Raw genomic sequence first — 21998 nt, 5'->3', positions numbered from 1 at the left:
CCCCAAAATTTACTGAATTAAATAATATTAACAGATGACGTGTAGATATGTTTGTAAACAAATACATGCTGGTTGAATGAATTTTCGATTGCGAGTGCATTAAAATTGTTGCAGAGAAATTGGCTAACGCCCATCTATCAGAAACTCGTTGAAAATAACAGTACTTTCACTGAATTATTTCCTTTAATGAGCTTACTGCTTCTTAAAAATGAACACAGAGTTCTCAATAAAATGAATATATTTAAAGGTATTTAATCTAAATTAAAATTTTACATTACAAGTGTGGTATAAATATTAAATGGTTCCTTTGTTTTGACTTTGGTCCTATTATGGAGCGAAATATTATGGGAGAATGGATGATTTCCATAAAGACCTTCTTAAAGAAAACTGGTTCTGTTCATGTCACACATGCGGAAACCCGGATAAAGCCCTCTAGTAGCACGTTCGTCAAGATTTGAACACATGGAACTAACTGTATTCCACGATCTTATCCGCTCGGCCACATTTGATCCTAAAATGTTAAATATTTAACTGAAAATACATCAAATTGAAGGTTTGATTTTTATGTCTGTAATTTAACATATAATGTTTGCGTTTTTAATGAAAGAAATTGCTTAAGATCATTTGATATAACTATAATGAATATATTGATAACTCAGATATATATAATATATGTAACAAATTATTATATACACATTGGGATAATCAGCACATCCAAATAATTCCATATACATTAATAAAACTTGAATTAACTAGAACGTGTCAGAGCACTATATGTTCAGAATAAATATAATTTCAGGGCATATCTTCAGTATTGACATATCTTCAAAGTACATTGTTCGATCACTGGAGCCAGGCTGCATTTTCAATTCACGTTGTAAATGCCCACATCGGCCGTCACTGAATTAAATGAACGAAACTTCTTCTGTGTTAATGTTTAAGATAATAAATGTATTTCATGATGAAATCGATGATCTATTTAATCAAGATTTTCAAGAATCTTCTGGTTTCGGAAGTCTTTGCAAAATACCCTTGTTGCCATCCAATAATACGTAGTCACCTGAAAAACAAATTTCATTTGCATTCCGTTATTTTTATTAGTTACAAAAGACGATATTTCTAATAATTAAAACAACAGGAATGAAATCTGACCTGTTCTGAACTCTCTTGTTGCACCATGAAGCCCAGCAATGCAAGGTAGACCATATTCTCGACTAACTACAGCACCTGCATGAAAAACATTAACATTGGATCATAGAGTTTATCTTTAGTGAACATTGGATCATTGACCTTAGAGTTTATCTTTAGTGAATTCATAAATTTCTGACTGAAATTCCGCTACTAATCTCAGAAAAAATGACAATCTTTCTGATACTGTTACATTAAGTAATAATGAAAATAATGAACTGTAATAATGAAAGCTCGTATAATAGATTACATTTTCTTTTTACGTTAATGAAATCAAACAATGAATGTTCAAGTATTTTAGCATTAATGTTTAATAATACTAAAACAGTAACATATCTTAAAACTTCTTACTATATTATTTTAATATAAAGAATCTGTATGTGAATTCATCGTAAAGTGCAGAGACAAAATAATTTGCAACATGTTTCTCGAGCAATAAATTTGTAGGCCTAAAGCATTTTTTTATTTTACAAAATTGCATTTACCTTTTTTATGTTGGAACGGTCTTCTGCTGATTTTTTACAAGCAAACGAACAAATTAAAATTCTTAGAATGTTATGTTTTCAGTCATCGGATAGAATAGAGGAAATATTTTAAGCAAAGATTAAATTAAGCAAAGATTAATATTTTAAGCAAAATAATAATCTTTGCTTAATATAATATTTTAATATAATATTTTAAGCAAAGATTAAATTAAATTAAAATTTTAACTTAATTTATTAATTTTTACGACTTTTTGAAAATCATTCTGCTTTTTTATGAAGCTTTCGTGTGCATTATGTTAAAATTCCAATATTGAGAAATGCACCAGTTATAAAGTTTTTACAGGCTATAAACCTAACTCTGCGCCCTGTTTTAAAACGTTTTTCTAATATGCTACAATATGACTTTAAATCAGAAAAGGAAATTATCATTCTTTCTTTGACATCATGCGATTTCCCTTGGATACATGATTTGGAGAATATGGCATCATTATACATCACAGTATATTTTCCTAATTTCGTATATACTTATTTAGTACCTTACTTCTTTATGTAAAGTGCGTATAGAGAGAGACAGATAGATAAGTAGATAGAATTTGCATTTAGTACTCATTTTCTTTTATTTTAATCTGAAGTTTTCTTTCAGATTTATTATATAAAACATTATCAGTGGTATTTAAAATTACTTGTAAAGAAATTCGTTGCGTCATTTATAATATTTTCAATTCACACACATTTTTCTTTGCGTTTCATTTCGCTAAAATTAATATTTAAAACGAAATAAACATTTCGTTTTAAATATTAATTTTCTTAATTTCATTGTGAGATGTAATAATACATCCTAGATCAGAAAATTTAAGGTTTCCAAACATGTATCTATTATGTAGTATTCAAATTTTCATTAGTTATATAAACTCTTTTCTAAACACGAATAATCAAAATGCATTAATTAAGCGATTTCATAAAATTTTCCAACCTATCCGTTTGTGAAGCCAAACTTCAGTCTGGCATGCATAACTTGCGACACCAAACCTGAACACGCAAGTGTTTAATTTAAAAATTCATAAAAATGAGACATTCTGAAATAACTGAAAATGTGCAGAATTCAATTACCGTGTGATATTAGACCACCCAGTTCTGTGACGACTCCAACTAATGCTGGGAAATAAGGAGTCCAGCCTATATCTGTACTATAAGTCAAGAGAATCTCTCCAGGCTGAAATGAAAAGTTTTACAGTAAGTAAAAGTGAACTGAAAAACTACAGAACTGCTATTAGCTTTTCCATATTCCAGTTTTAAAATGGAAATTTAAACAGAACATTACCGCTCTATAACTTTCTAAATTTGAAGCAGTGCCAAATCAGGGGGACAGAATGTAGTTAAAACTAACTGGTTCGCTACTAAGTGAGTTCTAGGAATTCTTAAGAAAGGCAAAATGAAAAGAACTTGTGGCTTCACCATGATAATACTCCATCTCATTCAGCAAAGATTTAAAATCGAATTTCTTGAGCAAAAGTATATTAAAAGAATAGAATTATCAAGCGTGCTATTTCTTCTAATTGCCTTTGCAAACATAACTGGAGTCTTGAGTAGGAACAGTGAGTTTACTAAAAACTATGTTCGTGCGTGTGGGGGTAGAAGATACGACACAAAAAGGAAGGGTTGAATTACCCTTTATTCTTCACAATTTACAGCCGTTCCCGCACTTCGGGATTCAAAGACCAGCACTTTTGCTCTCAAACGTAAAAAAATAAGAAATAAACTAACTAAACTCAGATACTTTACAAAGACTAGTAACGCGAAGATTGGACATTTAAACTTTACGTATATAGTGAGCAGATTGCGAGAAACTACAATACGTCTTCAAGTATCAAAGAGAACTAAGTTTTGGACTTAAAGGCAGACAGGAACTGACTGAAAAGCGCGCGCGAGGTAAGGTAGCGAGAAATCTCTCTCTAACTCTTGGCTAAAACTTTCACAACTGAAATACTTAACAGTTTGCATAACCAAAACTAACCTCGCTTATTCTGGCTGGAAGTGGAAAATAAGAGATGACAGCAAAGTTTTAAAATAAAATAAACGTTAGTAAATCTTACAATCCTTACAGAACATCCACCTTATTCTTCTGATCTTGCTATGTGTGATATTTGACTGTTTTTTAATCTAAAACAAAATTTACTTGACAGTCGTTTTTATTCAGAAGATGATATTGAGAAGGCTATTAAAACATATCTTTCATCCATTCAAGGAAAAGAATGGCTTGAAGTACTTAATCTTTGGAATGTTCTCCTACGAAAGAGCACTGGAGAACTCAAGTACTATGGAAACTTCTATGATTCGGTAAGTTTAACTTGTACCGTTTGGTTGTATCTCAAATATTTCAGAGTGATACTCGTATAAAGATAAGACTTCATCAAATAAAGCATATTAAAATCCATAATGATTTCTATAATAAATAACAAATGCTAGCCCTGAAATATTATTTCCGCTGTAGAAAGAAAAGGCAAGTAAAAAGACATACACAGAGACGGGAAAATATTGTACCTTTAATTTCGATGCTTCTTCTAATGTTAACGCAACTCGGACAAATCCCTTAGTGACGCCTTGGCTAACAGGTATACCTGGTGACAAAAAGAATTTTTATTAATTCTTAAAATTATTTGCTTAAAATACACTATAAATAAAAAATATTCAAGAATGAATACAAGCTAAGATATTATCTAAATGAATCTTGTAATCAGGGTATAATATACTATATAAGGAGAAAATATTCTTCTTTATATCTTGTAGAAATACCTTGTAGAAAAAGACTGGGTGAAATAAAGTCAAATATATTTGGGCTAAGATATACGAGAAAGCTTCGTGGTGCAGCAAGAGCGAGATAGTGCGTTATTCGTGAAGAAAATGTCAGAATTATCTCCCTAAGACAAAAGCGAGCATAATTCGTTACTCATCAAATATACACCTATAATAAGACTTGAATCGATATGGAAATCCTTATAATTGTAAAAAACTAAAAGAAAAATACAATCTAATTATTTGAAGCTTTCAGAAATAACTAACTTTTCTTTCAGTATGATTAAAAATCTCACCTTTCATTGAAAAACCTTCACCGCTAGATGATTCTGTTGGAGAACTGTCCAAATTTACCTGAAAATTTAGATGGTAATGAATGCAGCAATTTAAAATAAACGTTTTAATAATTAAGAAATGCATTTAAAAGCGAAATTATAAAAACCAATTTCATCAATAAATTTATTCTCTACAGTTATAAGTTACTACAATCTGATAACATCAATAAACCCACGCATTAAAATTTATTTCTAAGGGTAACACATGCAGAATACTTTTAATTAAATTTACTGTCCTATAATAATTCAAATAGGTTTGAAATACATAAGCATTATGATAATCTCCTCAAATTTAGCTTCACTATATAGAAACGAAAAGGGATAGGATAACATGGTTAACGGTAATAGAAAACAATGCTTAAATTCTTAAAGTGAGAAAATTCTCTCTTTCCTTCTCGCGCAGATACTTGTCTTATAATTAGGAAAATACGTCCTTACCCTATATTCCATTTGTACCTATGCTTATTCCACTGTCGCCAGATCAGTTTGATTAATAGTTGTATTAATGCTTCACTTCCGTTAAATATTCCAGCAATTAGATCCAACTCCAATTCATTTTCAAGCAAGAGTTTCTCTTTCTCAGTGAGAAATAACGTAACAGTTGAATTGGCAGTTCAGTGGCCGAACTGTGGGCAATATATTAACTGGCCGGCATTCGATCGCCAAACTTAATGCCGTATGATAAGTACGCCATCTTTATCGAGTAATTCCTTTTTCTTTAACGTTTTATTGAACACATTTATATCACTACAATTAAATTAAACTCCTGTTATTTCAGACTGTTTGATCAGTTTACATACCCTTAATATTAATAATAACCTTTAGATATAAGATACTACTCCACTATCAGAATAAAAAAAGTCTATACTTCTTATGCTATGGAAAAAAGGCATCAGAAAAATACAATAGTCGCAAATAGCTCTGCTGCCTGTAGCATAACAAACATGCAAAGATGTACGTTAAATTTTTAAAACAACACATCATTAAATACTTCCAAACTCTTCTTTCAATTTGAGCCATAAAAAACAATCCAGCGAAAATTTGTCTTTTGTTGCTGTTGTGTTGTGACTTGTTCTCACTTGTTTGAAGAACAAGCCCACGAAATTCATCATGGCAAGAAGTGCAAGATTGGGCCTGTCACTGGCAGGAACTTGAGTCCCATACAGGTGATGGTAATACTTTGCTGAGTTACTCCCCGAATTTTGATGGAAAGCATCCCGGAAGAACGGGTCCGAGGTTCTTACACCCCTTCTCCCCTACCAGGACCTACTTCTACCTCTCGACAGGACATTCGGCTCGCCACATATTTAGAATGTCCCCCATGCCGCACAGGTACTATACATTTACGAACATCCATACCATTCCCAGGATTCCAATCCGGGCCCGATGGTAGGGTAATCAGCGTCGCTAACCACTACTCCGGTTGGGCGGCATCTAGTCTTTTCTTCTGGCAAAGGATATTACTTACGTTGGAAGTATTCCAAAGCAGTGTTTTCTCAACAAAAATAAAAATATGTTGATGTTGTAATTTAAAATTTCATTAAATCATATTCGGATATTAATAAACATTATTATGAGATTACAGTTGTATGATTATTAATACGGCTATCCATAAGCTCTATCTTTGATAGAGCAGTATCTAACAGAACCGCCAAAAAGAAATTTCGCCAAAATATATGTTTTAAATATTTTACATCAATTATATAATAAATGAAATTCTTTGGAAGAAACTACTACTATAATGTTCAGATAGAATTCGTAATTGTCAAATTCAGTCAGTCCTACCAAATGCTTGGAAAACGTTTTCTAAGAATAATCCTAAACTTTTCAGTTTGAATGATCAATATAATCTGATCCGAGTTTAAATGAACAAACCACACAATTTAATTTTTGCAGAAAATTTTGGGTTTTACATCCCATCAAGTGTTAAGATCGTAGAATTTATCAATGATTATTAAACCATAAAAATTATGGCAGACATCTTCCTTAACACCTAACTGACGTAAATGGTTAAAACACTGTAACTGACTGAAAAAAAAAGGCGGAGAAACACTCATATGTCTCCCGTTCTATTTGGCAGACTAACAAAATTCAAGTTTGGGTTTCAGGCTTCGAAAGCGCCACTTGGGATACTGTAACGAATTTTGTATACATGTAATGGTATTTTTAAATCAATTTATTAAATTAAATTCTAATCATATTGCTTAATAATGTGTTGGCCATTCTCTACCTAAATTGCATCCCTGTTCCTAAATTTTGGCAAAATCCTTTCCTTATTATAAATTATATTAACCTGTTGGCGCCCGACAAATCGCCAAACTCATAAATCTGTCATATTACATAAAGTCCTTAAGAACACTCCTGATGAGAAGATAGCGTCACCTCGTGATTTTAATTAATATCGCTGATTGGATGAGCACCATGACGCACACATATCTATAAATAGGGCTTCTCTCCCTCGAGGTACAGAAGGAACGCTTGTGAGATAGTAGATGCTAAAATAAACGTATCACTTTATTATATTCCAAAATTTGTCTCAGTCCTGTTGCCCCGGCTGCACAATGTATGGGATTCTACATTTCATACACGTATATAATTCCAGCACTATATGTAAAATTGTAGCCGCATTTTTGCAATATAATAGAAAAGGCGTGAAGAGAGTTTGGCTCTCCGCCAAACAGGCGATGGTTTCGGCGATTAATTTTTGTCCCCAAATTTGGCGAGAAATCGCGAAACTTAGTTACCATTTGACGACATTTAGTTCGATCCCTGCATAATTGCAATCGATTCTATCCATATATAACTGTAACTGCATCCGGCCGTGTGTAACTACAACTATGTATGCAGTACAACTTTCAACAATTTCAAGAAATGAAGGTGCTGGAAATTTCTCGGTGGTCGCGGTTAAAACTATATAACTATATAACACTGGTTAAAACTATATAACACTGGCGGGAGCATGAGTTCTCAGTTCAGTTCAGGGTTGAGTTCCAATTTTATTTTAGGGTACTGAGTGATTGTTCTGCGAGCAATGAGACTTTTTTATATTTTGTTGTGTTTAAAATTCTTAGTAGTTTCAAGTGGTGGTAACTACTCTTTATTCTCTGTCATACTGAAAACAGATGCACGAGTACTTTTGTGAAAAGTTCCAGAACTGTAAAGTGTTTCTTTTGGGAAAACAAATTTTATCAAGTTGTTATGGGTTCTGTGTGTATTCAAACTTTTAAGAACCTGTACGCAAGTAACAATATTTTATGTCAGATATGGGACTGAATGCTGATGACAAGAGCGTTGGAAGAACAACTAAGGTAATTTGTGGCAGTGTTCGCCGCATTTAAAAAAAGAGACCAAAGAGCACCAAGGAAAGAGGAAAGGGGCCGTCAAGTTCGTTGATGAAGTACTGGAGACTCAGTTAAAGAGTTGAACAGCCGTTATGACTTTTCAGCTTTATTGCTTAACTGAGGGAACCATCTGCCATCCGCTACATTTATTAATGAATTTTGAAAAATATACATGAATAACAAGTACATAAAGTTGTAACATAGTAATAGCCTTAAAACAAAAAATTCGTAATTTTATAAAAGTAAAGATTAATTAAGAAATTAAAAATAATGACAATAGAGAAGTTTTAGGAAAATTTTGAAAAATCAAAAGTCAAACAGTCTTTAGTCTATAGTCAAGAGTTAATAATAAAAGGTATAGTCTGAATTTGAGGTATCTGATGAATGTAGTCTTTTAGTGTCAAATAACTGAAGTCTTTGATAATCGTAATTCTTGACAGTATTGGAGCTATGCATTGCTTGATGAAGAAGACGATGTAGAAGAAGGACTGAGAAGAGGAAAGGGAGTGATGTTGTAGACCAACAATAAAGGTAGATGGCAGTTGCTGATGATATACTATATATATGATATAGGAAATCCATGATGATGTAGATGATGGATGAAAAAAAAGACATGATTAATGAGGATGGGTGACATAGAAGTGATATGCAGGAAGATGGTAAGATAAGATATGAAGTGCTATGCAGGACGATGATAGATGATGAATGTGTTGATAAATAACGATGACAGAAGACTGATGAAGATGGATGATGATGATAGATGATGACAGAAGACAAAGATGGATGATGATAGTTTCTTGACATTATTGCATTGCATGATGATCAAGACGATGAAGAAGAAGGACTGAAAAGATGGTGAAGGGTAGCTGGATGATGATAGATGGTAATCGTTGACAAATAATGTTGATGGGTGATGATCGTTGAGAGAAGACAAACGTTGACAGATGATGTTGAAGGAGTATGACGATAATTAATTTTTGTGAAAGAATTAAGTAGCTTTTAGACCATCGCAATTAGTCGAAATATTATAACTGATGATTTTTAGCTTTATTTCGAAGCAAATAATTTTTAAGGAATTGTTGAAACCAAAACGTGGCTTGAAGTATATTTATAAAGTGAATATCTTTAGTTATTTCACAGTCAAACATATAATGGTAGATTGATCCTGTATTTACGCAGATGCATTGATATGTGTGATGAAGGCCAAATCTATGGAGATAGTCAATAAAAGGCCCATGTGCTGTAAGGAAGATATTTACTCATATATTTATAGATATTAGGTTTCTGGAAACTTTAGGAAAAAATTTTAAAGTTCCGCGACAGGTATTTTGCTTTTTCCAGCAATGCTGCCAGATGGAAAAAAGATCTTCTTCAAGTTTTCTCTTTAGAAGTGAAAGTGGTTTGGGAATCATAATAGATGGTAATGAAGAATCTGATGCTGCTGTTTTTGCCAAATTATTAGCTATTTCATTTCCAATGGTACAAATATGTGCTTCAGTCTATTGGAGGTGAGGAGGTGAATGAAAAGGGAAGGAAGAAAGAAGAGTAAGAATTTGTATAACTACTGGAGAGCGGCTATGAGCAACTATTGCTTAATACTAGATTCGCTGTCTGAGAATATTATGCTGCGTACTGGATGGCCTATTACAAATGCTGTTGCTTCCTTTATTGCAAGGAGTTCAGCCTGAAAGATTGAATTTGTGGAAGTGAGTCGAATGCTCTGTTGTTTAATTATAACATTATTTTGAAAGTCACAAAAGGCTGATTTAGAGCTGTCACTGTAGATTTTAAGGTCAAAATTACCTAAGTTAATGTTGCTATTAAGGAATTCGAAGTAAAAGATGAGGAATGAATGCTGAAGTCATGCAGTAATTCTTCATATTCTGACGGTTGATAAAGTTTATTGTTTAAAGAACATGAAGTGCGTAGTCTTGATCAAATACTTTAATTTTTAATTGCTTCTTTCTTCAAGGTTGGAGTAGTATAAGAGATGACTGGAAAATGAGGAGCTATAGAGTTAGTTGAAGAATCTATTTCAGCTGGGAAAAGATGCGTTAAGATCTTGAGGAAACAGCTCCCTATAATTAATTGCATATCAAATCTTAGCAATGACTGAAATCTCTTTGTTTATGATAAAATCTAAAATGCTTCTGTGTATACAATGCAACAGAAAAAATGTGTAGAGACTGAAAAATAAATGTTCTACTTTTGTCAGTACACATAGTCTCATTCATTAAGCCTTTACTTACTCATATATTTGGCGTCATTAACTGAAAACATCATATAAAAAAATATGATAGCTGTTTCAAAAAATAATTGGCGACTTCAAAATTAACATTCTAAATTTGGTAATCTGCCCCTAAATTCATCTCTTCTCACAGGTTCCAGAGTTTTCTATCATACGTAACGTTTTAATGCAGATGCCTCTTATCCAATCAAATTAATTGTAAACCAAAACTCCGAACTGAAATTTTTCCGACTCCCACCCTTCTTCCTCTGAAGATCTATGATACTTTCCCTTTTTCTCGCATAAGCTCTCCTACTAGCAAAATGCTTTTCATCTACGCTGTTGCCGCTTACATGCTTAAGATGACATCGTACTTCAAAATGCAACTTCTGTATTCAAATATAATCAGGAAATATCTTGTTTGAAAAAAGGGTGATTTGATATACGTAAAAAAAATAAAGATTGTGATTTTTCAAGATATGTTGTGCTTAATTGCGTCATCATGCTTCCCACTCTGCTATCTTCAACCCACTACGGTCTTCTCGGACATCTACGCAGTATCGTAAGCTGTTAAAAGTTCCACTGTTTTCATCTACACATTTTAAAATAATTACATATATATATATATAAAGAAGAATGTCTGTTTGTGTGTGTGTTTGTTTGTTCGCGATACACTCAGTCACTGATGTGCCTATCATTACCAAACATTCTGCAATTCTTTTCTAGGTCAGTTTTTTCCAAAAAAATTCAACATACATATATTTTACGCGAATTTAATGAACTTCTGGTTAAAAACTCAGCGATCTGAAAGCTTTGCATTGTCACTCTGCAAAAGCGTAGGATATATATGTTTCAAATTTAATCAGAATACTCGGCGATATAAAAACAAATTGTGTTGTCACTCGGGAAAATGCACTTATATTTATTTATTTAAAACTTAATAAAAAAAACTCAGCTATTTAAGAGAAATGTGCTGCAGTACCCAAATTAAAATATTTCAAAGTATGCAATCCTTCAGCAAAGATTAAAATATTTGATCTTTCACTCAATAACACGCAAGCATCAACATGCATGCTATTGCATCACACGCATTTTCTTTGCTTTTGAAAGTGAATTTGTAAAAGTCGTCACAAAGCGTTACTTTTGCTATGAAATCAATTATGCCACTATAGCGAAAATCGGTCGCTCGATTTGCACCTTAAGCACGACAACGGCGTGCTTACGAGAGCGGAACAGACTGAGAGACACTGAGAACCGACTGTGAGTTGCTGAGGCAGCGCAACAGATAATAATTAGAGAAGGATTAAAGCGGTATCGTACTCTCTGTTGTTAGATACATAACTCTCAAGCTAACTGGCATCGGTACACCCGCTAATATTGTACAAATCAAAGCCTTGAAAGACTAAAATACTTTTCCCTTTAAATTTTAGTCCAGAATCATTTGCAATGAAACTGAAAAATATAAGAAGTAAAATCCAATAATAACAATCAAGCAACATGCATGAATAATGGCATCTGAATGGGATATATGTAATAACTAAAATCTGAACTGGCATTTCATTGAAGTTAAATAGATTAGGAATGACTATGAATGGAAGATATCATAATATCCGTAATACAAGCTTCAACGGTCACAAATCATCCATATTGACAACATTCCAAATTCCATCATCCATATTCCAAAATTTCAGCGATTTAGGTCACTTTTACAATTCAAAGATTATTTGGAAACACAGAAACTATACCCATGGTGTTAGTTGTAAGTAATTTTGTAAGCATATCTGTAGAAACCAGATGGATGTCGTTACACGATGACGGCGAATTCAATGTAAGAAGACCATAATAATTCTGAAATTACCAAGTCCGAGGATACTTCAAAAGGGTATATTGAATTTTTAAAAGTAAATATGTTGACTTACCGGAACAGGAATTCCCTTTGAAATTTCCGGGAAAATATAACTATCCATTTCTGGATAGCGTCGTCGCCTGTGTGTCGCTCTAAAGGAAATGCAATTTTAAATTAGAATTTTCCTTAAAAGAGCATTCTTTATGTTAAATCAAGAATTAATGGTAAATGCGGTACTACAAGATGTCAAAAATGTTAAACACCCAGTGTCATTCGCAGGGTTAATCGTAATTACCTGGTTTCACTTCAAGACTATAATGAAATATACTGTCATAATGAAATAATTTATTCACGTGATACTACTTAGTAAAATTATGAATAGATTACATTTTATATTGGTCTCGAATTAAGGAAATTCCAGTTAGTTTTAATTCTGTTTCAGATATTTTAAGGGGGAAAAGTTATTCAAAATGGCCATAATATTGCTGGAAAAGAAATGTCAAAATTATGTAATTTTAACCATTTTTACCTAATCAAAAGGTTTAAGTTTTTGATTCAAAGAAAATTTATTAGATGTCATCAACATTTTATATCAATTCTATAACCAGTGTTTCCAAAATTTTATATTAAAATAATGTTTACATAAAAGGATCTTTTAGAAGCCTCTGTTCGGAAGGGTAACATTTTCGTAACTGTTAGTTACCTTTAACAGTGCTTGAAATGTTTTCCAAAATTTTAGACAATTTAGGTTTTTAGTTTTGGGCGCTCTTAATTGTTATGCGGAATTCCTTTTGATTGATTAGTCTCCTGAAAATTTAATTTTCGTTTCCCCTTGTTTTTTTATAAAGCCGGTAGATAAATATTTTGGTTTCAACGAAGTACCGTCAGAAAGAGTAATGAAAACATAGGAGCCATTAGAAAAATATGTGAAAGATATAATTTAAAATTTTAATATGGTTAATTTAAAAACAAAAATTATTTCTATTAGATTTCAAGTCTGAAATAATGCATCGCAGTTTTACACTGTTTATTTTTACATGATTTCTCAGAAAATCATTGAGCGCTTACAAATAAAATTGGATTTATTACTGATATCCAAAGAAAAAATTCATTCAGCCTCAAAGTACCATTTCTGTGTTATCTTCATATTATTTTCAGCACATTGCATAGATATGCTTAAGGATTAAAGTAAACGAAATAGAAAGTTATTAACCTTGAAATTATCTTCGCGTTTCTAGATTTTAGTAGCTCTTGAATTTCCTCGAGGGTCATAAAGTAAAGAAGTTCCTCTTCTGGTATTCTTCCTTCACAGACCATGAGACTTGCAAGCTTTTTGTACCCTTTTCTCCATGCATCTATTCCTTTGATAAGCAAAGACTGAGAGAAACAAAACAAAAAAGAAAGATCATTAGCTGATTATAAATTTTAACTTACTGGACTGCATAACTAATAATAGATTGAAGTTTTAGTTATCTATAATTTATGCCTTTAATTAGTCTTTCTGCTAATTCAAATCAATTAAAATTATTAATCAAATTCTAATTAATAAAAACTTTACGAAAAAATATGATAAAATTATATGTAATTTAAATTACAATAACTAACTCACTTCAATAAATTATTCTATGATTGCTTAGTGATTTGTTTCTGTTAATTACTCTTTCATTCTCTCTATTCAACTTCAGTGATTTACAAAGTAAAAGGCAACGAAGCTCTTGGTCTAAATATTAATCTTAAATTGATTAAAATCATCAGTAATCCTTACTTTGGAACTTTCTCTGTTTTGCACAGCATTTCTGCTTCTCGGTAAAAGGAACTTTAATATCATTCTATAAAAAACGCACTCAAGTTAGAATCTAGGAGCAGAATTTCACTATCAAAATTCGTCGGTACAAATAAAATGGAATAATGCAAATATCGTACATAAAATTTATTAATAATAATATAAATACGAACAAATTGTACCTTTCTCGGTATCCTAAGGGTATCGAAAGTTTGGATATCAGTTTATTGAAGTTGTCTGACTCTTCTTCTGTAGTATTCTTTACGTTTCCAGCAAGATTCTAAGAAAAATAACCATACACGTATCAAAGGATGAATTAACATAAGTAAAAATTAGAGTTTCAAACAGATACAAAACAGAGAAATTCTCTGCTGCACATTAGCACTTCATTCTTCCGTCAACGAAATTAATGACTAGTTTCATCAAAGAATCAACCATAATAATTCTGAACCTCATGTAGTGACACATAAGGCAAAATTCTATGTAAGTAACTGACTTAAATACAGTTTAATACCTTGATACCAAACTGAGACAATGATTTTAGGTTTAATTTTAGTTTTAAGTTATTATGTGGTTTATGCTAATCATTCTACTTTATATGTTATAAACGATTTGCACTAATCAATCATTAGAAATAGCAGTGAAGGAAAATATTCACCAGCACCACCTAAAATGTATTTAAACTAAGGTAAACAGAGCTATAAATCGGTGAACAAATCGCATTTTCGAATATATATTTTCCTGGACAAAAATGAACTACTGTAGAAACCTAATACATTTGATCATGCTGGGCATATAGATGAATCAATCTCTTTCTAAAATTGCAATCGCAGTTAAACCTATCACAGACACACCCATCAAACATTCAGTGATTAGAAGGCAGTCTCTCGTGTACTTTTGGTTTTTGCTGTCTACGATGGTTGATTAAGACTAGCTAATTTAAAGTGGCAGATCAGTTAAGATTATTACACATTACATTCCGAATCAACTTCCTGACACCAAAGGGAACGCAACTAAAGTCACAATGCTTAAAACGTTACGCACTGGAACACTTAAAAAAATAATGTCGAATAAGCTCAACAAAGATCGTTATAGAATGTTTCAACCGGAAGTAGAATTCTTATATTACTTGAGCTTTGTTGTATGAAACGAAATATAGTGGCGCGAAATTCTTATTTCATAAATAAAATATCAGTAAATTAATAAGCATTTGATATATAAAGATTGTTATATTAATATAATGCATGGATGGCGCATGCTGGGTTAAATGCAAAGGGTATGAGTTAGACAACTAGCAACAAGAATAGAAACAGTGATGGAAGGGAAGTGAGTTTGCACTTTATGTGCCTTTTAAAAGGGATGATATCTTTAAAGTTTTCCATTTCTCAGGCATACATCAAACGGCTGCAATATCTGGTAGGTTGCAATCGGCCGCCCAGACGGTATAGTGGTTAGGGGAGCTGACTACGATACCGAAAGACTCGGGTTCGAATCCCGGAGAAGGCATGGTTGTAACTGTCCGTCCCTTCATAGTAAGTAACAGTGGTCGCCTATTAGAGGCCTATATAATAAAATAAAATGGCCACCACTTCCGGCCTTAGGAGTGTCCAATGTCAAAAAAGACAAAATAGTGCCCGCCGTTAGAGAAAAAAAAAAAAAAAAAAAAAAAAAGTTGCAATCTCTGAAGTTTGCGGTCGTATGGAGCCGCTTTTTGAAAAGAAACATGAAGACTCTGTGACTTTCTTTACTAGTGTACTTTTAGATACTTTTCTGTAGACCTGTCATTAGCCATGATCTAATACTCACAGGAATGAGTTCTGAAATTACCCGAAGGAAAATTTGTACCAAGAGAAAGTGGTGAACTGCAGTTGTTGGGTCGAACAGAGTTGAATGTCAGATTATTTTTCAGTGAAGATATTTATTTTCTTGTATTACTACAGCATGCTATGAAATGATAGCTTCATGGATTTCCATAGCCCTTTTTATGAAAAACTCTGTGTTATGAGTGTAGAAAACTTTCATAGATAAGAAACTTCTTATATATCCGGAAGGAGTTATCTACAGATGTTATCGAGAAGGAAAAGGAAAGCGAATGGCTGGTCTATAGAAAACTAAAGCCTCTTCTGTTGATCAAAGACTGAACATTCGGATGTTTAATTCTTTCTCAAAGTTGTATAGTAAACGTAAGAGATCAAAATTTTCTCATTTTTGCAATAATAAAGATTTTGGAAGAAGCGCTTCCTTTACTCGTGTTATGTGAAGAAGTCCTGAAACTGAATTAGCAGCATCAATACCGGCATTGTTGCAACACCCGTGGATAGCAGTTCTTGCGGAATCAGGTAAGTTACATTTTTTGTGTTCTGAAAGTTGCTGTTGTTTCATTTTAGATGAGTATCATCTTATTTTAGAGGAGTATCATTTTTCAACTTAGAGGAGCAAGTCATTACGGAAGCAAATGCATCGTTTTAGCCACTTAGAACATAAGCGTGTGAACATAACCACTACGCTAAACATTTTTAAATAATTCTTGATAAAGAATCTTAAAATACCCTCAAGTTAGAGTTGCTTAATTTACCAAAAAAGCTACCTCTTTTGAACAAATATTTAAGTTTCTATAATATGTCAATTATTAACTTTTATATCACGCATAACATTATTTTCACAATCGATATCTCAGAGAAGAGCAAGTTCAGATTGTTTATCTTCACAGAAATACTCAGTTGGGATAGATAAAATAGGATCTTTGCTTTCGACAGAATATTTTTTTCCCATGGACTAGCTCAAAAGTTTGATCGAAAATACATGGAACGATGAACCTTTCTTAAAGTTAATGGATGAAAAAAGGGATTGAATTAAATAAATTTAGAAGCGTTTGATATTCCCATCTAAATGCAATAATAATATTTTAGGTTAATTTACTGTAAATTGCTCCCAAAAGCAAGGTAGTGACAAGAATTAAAAGTTTTTATTTTGCTCTAAAAATATAATATAAAAATACATTAAAGTTTGATCCTAAAACTAATATGTAATAAATTAATAAATAAATTCAATATGTAAATCACTTAATGTATCTATTAACATATCTCAACATGAGGCTAGAAAATTCTCTCTTTATCTGATTTCGTGATGCTCTCAACATGAAGAATAAAAAAGGTTTTACAGTATTATATATTACTCTGTACAGATAATAGTATTCAAATTTATCGATGCTGTATGCTCCTCAGCCTAAAGTTTCCAAAACCAGACACAAATTCCTTTTTATTTAATCTGAAATGCGCTGCTTTAATCAGTGAGGCCGAGTGCAAAAGTATTCGAAAGCATAAGCTTTAAAAGATTAGTTCCATCTAATACACTTATAAATTTATCGATGCAGGAGACGCGAAAAATGTACAATGACCTCTTTGAGATTCGAACCTCCGATGCTAGCTAGATATGCTATCAAGTTACATCACGAAAGCAGGCAGAAGAGAAAATATCTTAAATCAATTCGAAACCTTTAAATTTTAACTGTGCAAAAACGGTTTAGTTAATGTATACATAATCATTTATTCTTACGAAGCTCAGTGAATTTACGCATACAAAGAAAAAGTTTCTAAAGTGATAGATAGTTTTTCTCAAGTAAGCAGATATTTTAAAGGTTTAGAATAATTTTTGTTTCTGTTCTTGAAAACTTAAGCAATTATCTTACGATGCTAGTCGGTGTTTTCAAATTCCGATAAGGTTTGCTTTAATTTCTCACCCGGAATAGTTGTAATAACTAAATTTGAGACAAAATTTAAAATGAGTTAAAATTTTTTTTAACGTTCCGTTAAAAATTACACCCTGCTAATTCCTGTTGTAAAATAAGTTCTAGTTACCTATACTAGGCAATATTATACGTTTGAAGTATCATACATGTCTTGAACTATATTATATTTTATTTACCATTATTACACTACCAGCCAAGAAAACCGGCTTTTCAAGAAACTGTGTACAGTGATATCATATAAGTTTCTTTCAATTTTTAAACTTAAGTATTTCCTGAGACAGATTCAACATGTTCAGTTTATCATATTGCTGAGACGTTAATATAATTGCATTGCAACAAAAACTGAGAATAACTGATAAATAATAAGTTTGTTTCTGCAGTGGCCCACAGTGTTGACTATAAATGTTATTAAGAAAGTAATCGACATTTGTGTGCGCAGTTCATCATAAAAATGACCTAGCGAAATTTGCAACTGTATATCAACACTTGATTTTGCATGAAAATCAGAAGACGCGTAGCTGAAATTTCAGATTAAAAATGGCTGATATTGAAGATCTCATGAAAAAGAAATGTGTTTGAATGTTATGTGAAATTTAAAAAATGACAGAAAGTATGAGAAATGATTCTAGAAGCCGACAGCCGAAGCAGCAGTGACGGACGTTTATGGTTAAGATATTGCAAGATTCGACACAGTGCACCAGACAATTAAGGATGAGACTGATAGTTGAAGAATAATAGTTTAAGTGAAAAACTATAAGGCTAACTTTAACTGAAGAATGGCATATGAGAAGTTGCTATCTGCCACTAGCTGTCGTAATCTTTCTATGTGAAAGACTTTCGCCAGAAAGAAGATTATCCCCAATGTAATTCCCAATGGTTTCTCGCTATTTCTCAAACTAAAGCCTGTGCTGAAAGGCAACAATTTTCTAATACTTCTGATATCAAAGAAATGCTATACAACTTCTCAACAGCACTGTGGGAAACGAGATCCAGGCCTGCATCCAGAAAGGGATCTATTATCAGTGTTTTGGTTGGATTGGCTAGTTCTTCTTTTAGTTATATCGCTGGATTATGCCAGCTAGGTGGACCGGAGACTGCGCCTGTTAATACTAATACTAATACCTTATATACTCCTTCCCCTCATATGGCAGGCTTCGCCTGCTAGATGAGCTGAGGGCCAGTGCTTAGAACTAACCTTATATACTGACCTTTTTAAAGGGCGACTGGGGATTAGGGGACCCATTTGCCAAATCCTGGTGGAGTCATCATCCAGCACCTTTTAGTTCAGGCACCGCTGTAGAGACGTTAAGACTTTTTTTAAGCATGAAAGGTAAAAAATTAGCACCAGGGAAGTAGTTTGAAGCGAACTGCTAGTGTATAATTTGAGATGCATATTTTTAAAGGCGCGTTAAGGGAACGGAAAAGTCGCATTTTGTAATTCTGAGCATCCAAGTTGGGCGATTAGAACATTCTGTTATTTAGATGCATAAAGCTCGTATTCTAAAATTTACATAAGAATACTTTTATCTTACCTTTAAGTGAGTAATAAGAGATTCAGGATTTGTGCCCCATGTGGTTGAATGTATATCAAACTAAAAAAAAAAATAAATAAGTAAATCTTTTTAAGACCCATGAAATACTATTAACAGCAAATAATTATTCTTACATTGTGCTTAAAAGTAAATATGCCTAAGTGGAAAATTTTATGGCAGTTACTAATTTAATTGAACTAATAACACATGCGTACTAACTACTTTAAACTTACGTCTTCCTTTCGCTTTGTTTTAAACTATGTATTTCTGTTTTACTTATCTTTTCTTTCCTTTTCATTTACTTCCTTGCTCAGGATTATTTTGTAATAAATACATGGTAACATGAAAGAAGACATGGGATTGCTTCTTCTTGAATAATAAATTTAGTTCAGTTTTAGTGACTGGTTAGAATTTTTGTTTTCATAGGTAACTTCTCTACCTTTGAATCCAAATACACAAATTTAATATCGTTGAATGCGTACAGGTTCATAATAGATTGAATGCACATAGACCCAATGAGAGCTTCACAAAATTTATTTTACCAAAAGAATCACTTCACAGTTCTGGAACTTTCCACAAAAATAGTAGTACAGCTCTTCATACTGTGAAGAGCTGTACTAGTATTTTTTTTACTTAAGTACAATAAATAGTTACAATTCAAACTAAGTAAAACACAAAGCAGTGCAAAGTGCATCTAAACGGCGAAGCTGTCACAGATATCTTAGTGCTCCCAATTCTAAACTAAGAACTGAGAAACCAATGCTCTCTCCGGTCTTATAGAGTTTTCCTTCGACTGCGGAGAAATCTCTAGTGCTTCTCGATATTACTGGAAGACATTATGAGGGTTACAGCTAAATAGAGTATTAGTTACAGTTATTGAATTGCAATACCTATTACAGTTATACAGGACCGGATCAAAATGTCATCAAATGACTTTTGGTGATTTCTCGCAAAATTTAGCGACAAAAATTAGTCAACAAAACAATCATCAGCTTGGCGATATCTCCCCAATTTAGCGAGATAGCCATTTACTCAATGTTAAATAGATTTGCCCCTGTATTCTTATTTTTCTAGCAAAGCATCACTTCTCTATATTTTCATGTTACATAATAGAAAAAATATACTACAATTTTACATATACTTTCACTAAAATTGTACGTATATACATAGAAAATCCGTAATATCGTAATAAAATTCTGATTTTAATATTCGTAATAGAAGTTTTAATATCATCTCCTTCATTCTCTTTATTTTTAAGTAGATCTTTAATCTCATCATCTTTCCTGATATTCTTCAACTCATCATATTTACCTTTAATAATATAAGCCTCAATCTATTCACACCAGGCATCATATTGCTACGAAATGCCAAGCCGCGGTTCTCGCTTCCCAGCAAAGCGGGTTTAGGCTTGACAGAAATGGCAAGAAGATGCAGGGTTTTCAGATTTTGCGCGAAATCGCCCATTTGGTGACGAAACTGGCAATATGCCATAGACGGAGCGAGAACATTCTAGAAAGAATTCTTGCCGGTTTACCCTAGAATGTGCTCGAAGGCAGGTCAAAAGCTGCATAAACCCTGCCTGTTCTCAGACCAGCAGTGTATCTTCAGGGTACCATCGAGTGCACTGTGAGTTTTATCGTGGAAAGTATTTTGAGCTCCGAGAGCGATCGACCGAGTCGTACTTTAGTGCTTTGCCGTGAAGCTGTCTTCACCGTTGTAGCCTGAAGGGTATGCTGCTGATTGTTTCAGCGTGTTTGCCGTAGTTTTTCAAAGACTGTAAACATGTTTTTGGAATTGTCCTGAGTAATACTGGATAATAAATTGTGTTTTCATTTTTTATCAAGTGTTTTCATGAATCCCTCCAAATCTACGAACCCGTAGAACGCAACAATATCAGTAACAGAAATACTATCTGCAAGTCTTTTCCAAGATATTCGTTTTCAGTTATCCTTTTGAAGTATTACGTGAAGTATTGGTGTATTTTGTAGAATCAGGTTCATCTTTATTACTATTAACATTATATATTTATTTCATCTTTATTACTATTATTATTATTACTATATATATAGTGTGTGTGTGCGTATATATATATAAATTCCAAAGCTTCCGCTTGATATTCTTTCTGCTTATTTTGGTTTTCCGATCTTGAAGTCTGAGAGTTTAGATTTTTACAATGATTTCTTAAAAGAAACATTCTCAAGTATACAATAAACTATACTTTAATAAGTATGCTTTAATCTGCATTCCTCATAATTAATCTAGTCACCAATACAGTCTCTTCAATCTTCTGCCTCCTAATTCTAAACAGCTTAAGTAGAGTACTGTAGACAACTATAATTTAATTTTGTAACTTAATGAAGTTTTATTTAGCGTAAGGATTTTCAGTTATAAAGAAAAAGTTTTTAGATTAAGTCGTTGTTTTAATACTTTAAATTAATTGGTTGGATCCTAGCAGAGCCCACACCCTTGGCGCGAATGATTTTGGTTATGGCGCGTATCGATGTGTACATGGACAAAGTCAAGGGAGTGTGCAATGCCGAGTTTTTGCAATTCTCTGATGTTTTTGTTAAGTGAAAATAGGTCGATGTGTACATGAATATCGTGTTTGTACAATTCTTTGACTTGTTATTTTCAATTTGGCGATTTTGAGAAACCCTCGAAGCAGGGCGCAATTTCACAGTTTGTCACCAAGGATGGGCTCTCCTAGGAATTTACCAATT

The 21998-nt window shown here is 32.7% G+C and overlaps 1 protein-coding gene across 2 annotated transcripts in view; it reads right to left on the bottom strand.

Annotated features, from left to right (window-relative positions):
* Positions 1-623: 623 nt before the first annotated feature.
* Positions 624-21998, bottom strand: part of LOC118181831 (uncharacterized) — a 118091-nt gene continuing 96716 nt past the window's right edge. Inside the window, exons 31-40 of one of the 2 annotated variants that reach the window (XM_035351033.2) lie at positions 19279-19338; positions 14181-14278; positions 13981-14044; positions 13429-13592; positions 12289-12367; positions 4763-4820; positions 4215-4291; positions 2784-2886; positions 1153-1227; positions 624-1060 (exon numbers count right to left, since the gene is read on the bottom strand). In XM_035351033.2, the coding sequence (XP_035206924.1) occupies positions 993-1060; positions 1153-1227; positions 2784-2886; positions 4215-4291; positions 4763-4820; positions 12289-12367; positions 13429-13592; positions 13981-14044; positions 14181-14278; positions 19279-19338 (846 nt within the window). In that variant the 3' untranslated portion in view covers positions 624-992. Of the gene's footprint in view, positions 1061-1152; positions 1228-2783; positions 2887-4214; positions 4292-4762; positions 4821-12288; positions 12368-13428; positions 13593-13980; positions 14045-14180; positions 14279-19278; positions 19339-21998 lie in introns of those variants that run through there. The other variant, XR_015041803.1, reaches the window with a different exon arrangement.

The sequence above is a fragment of the Stegodyphus dumicola genome, chromosome 6, assembly GCF_044657685.1.
Source record: "Stegodyphus dumicola isolate Sdum_Otavi_A_Nest chromosome 6, ASM4465768v1".
Classification (NCBI taxonomy): Eukaryota; Metazoa; Arthropoda; class Arachnida; order Araneae; family Eresidae; genus Stegodyphus; species Stegodyphus dumicola.
Note: the sequence above shows the minus strand (reverse complement) of the source record. Positions and strands in the feature narration are given on the sequence as shown.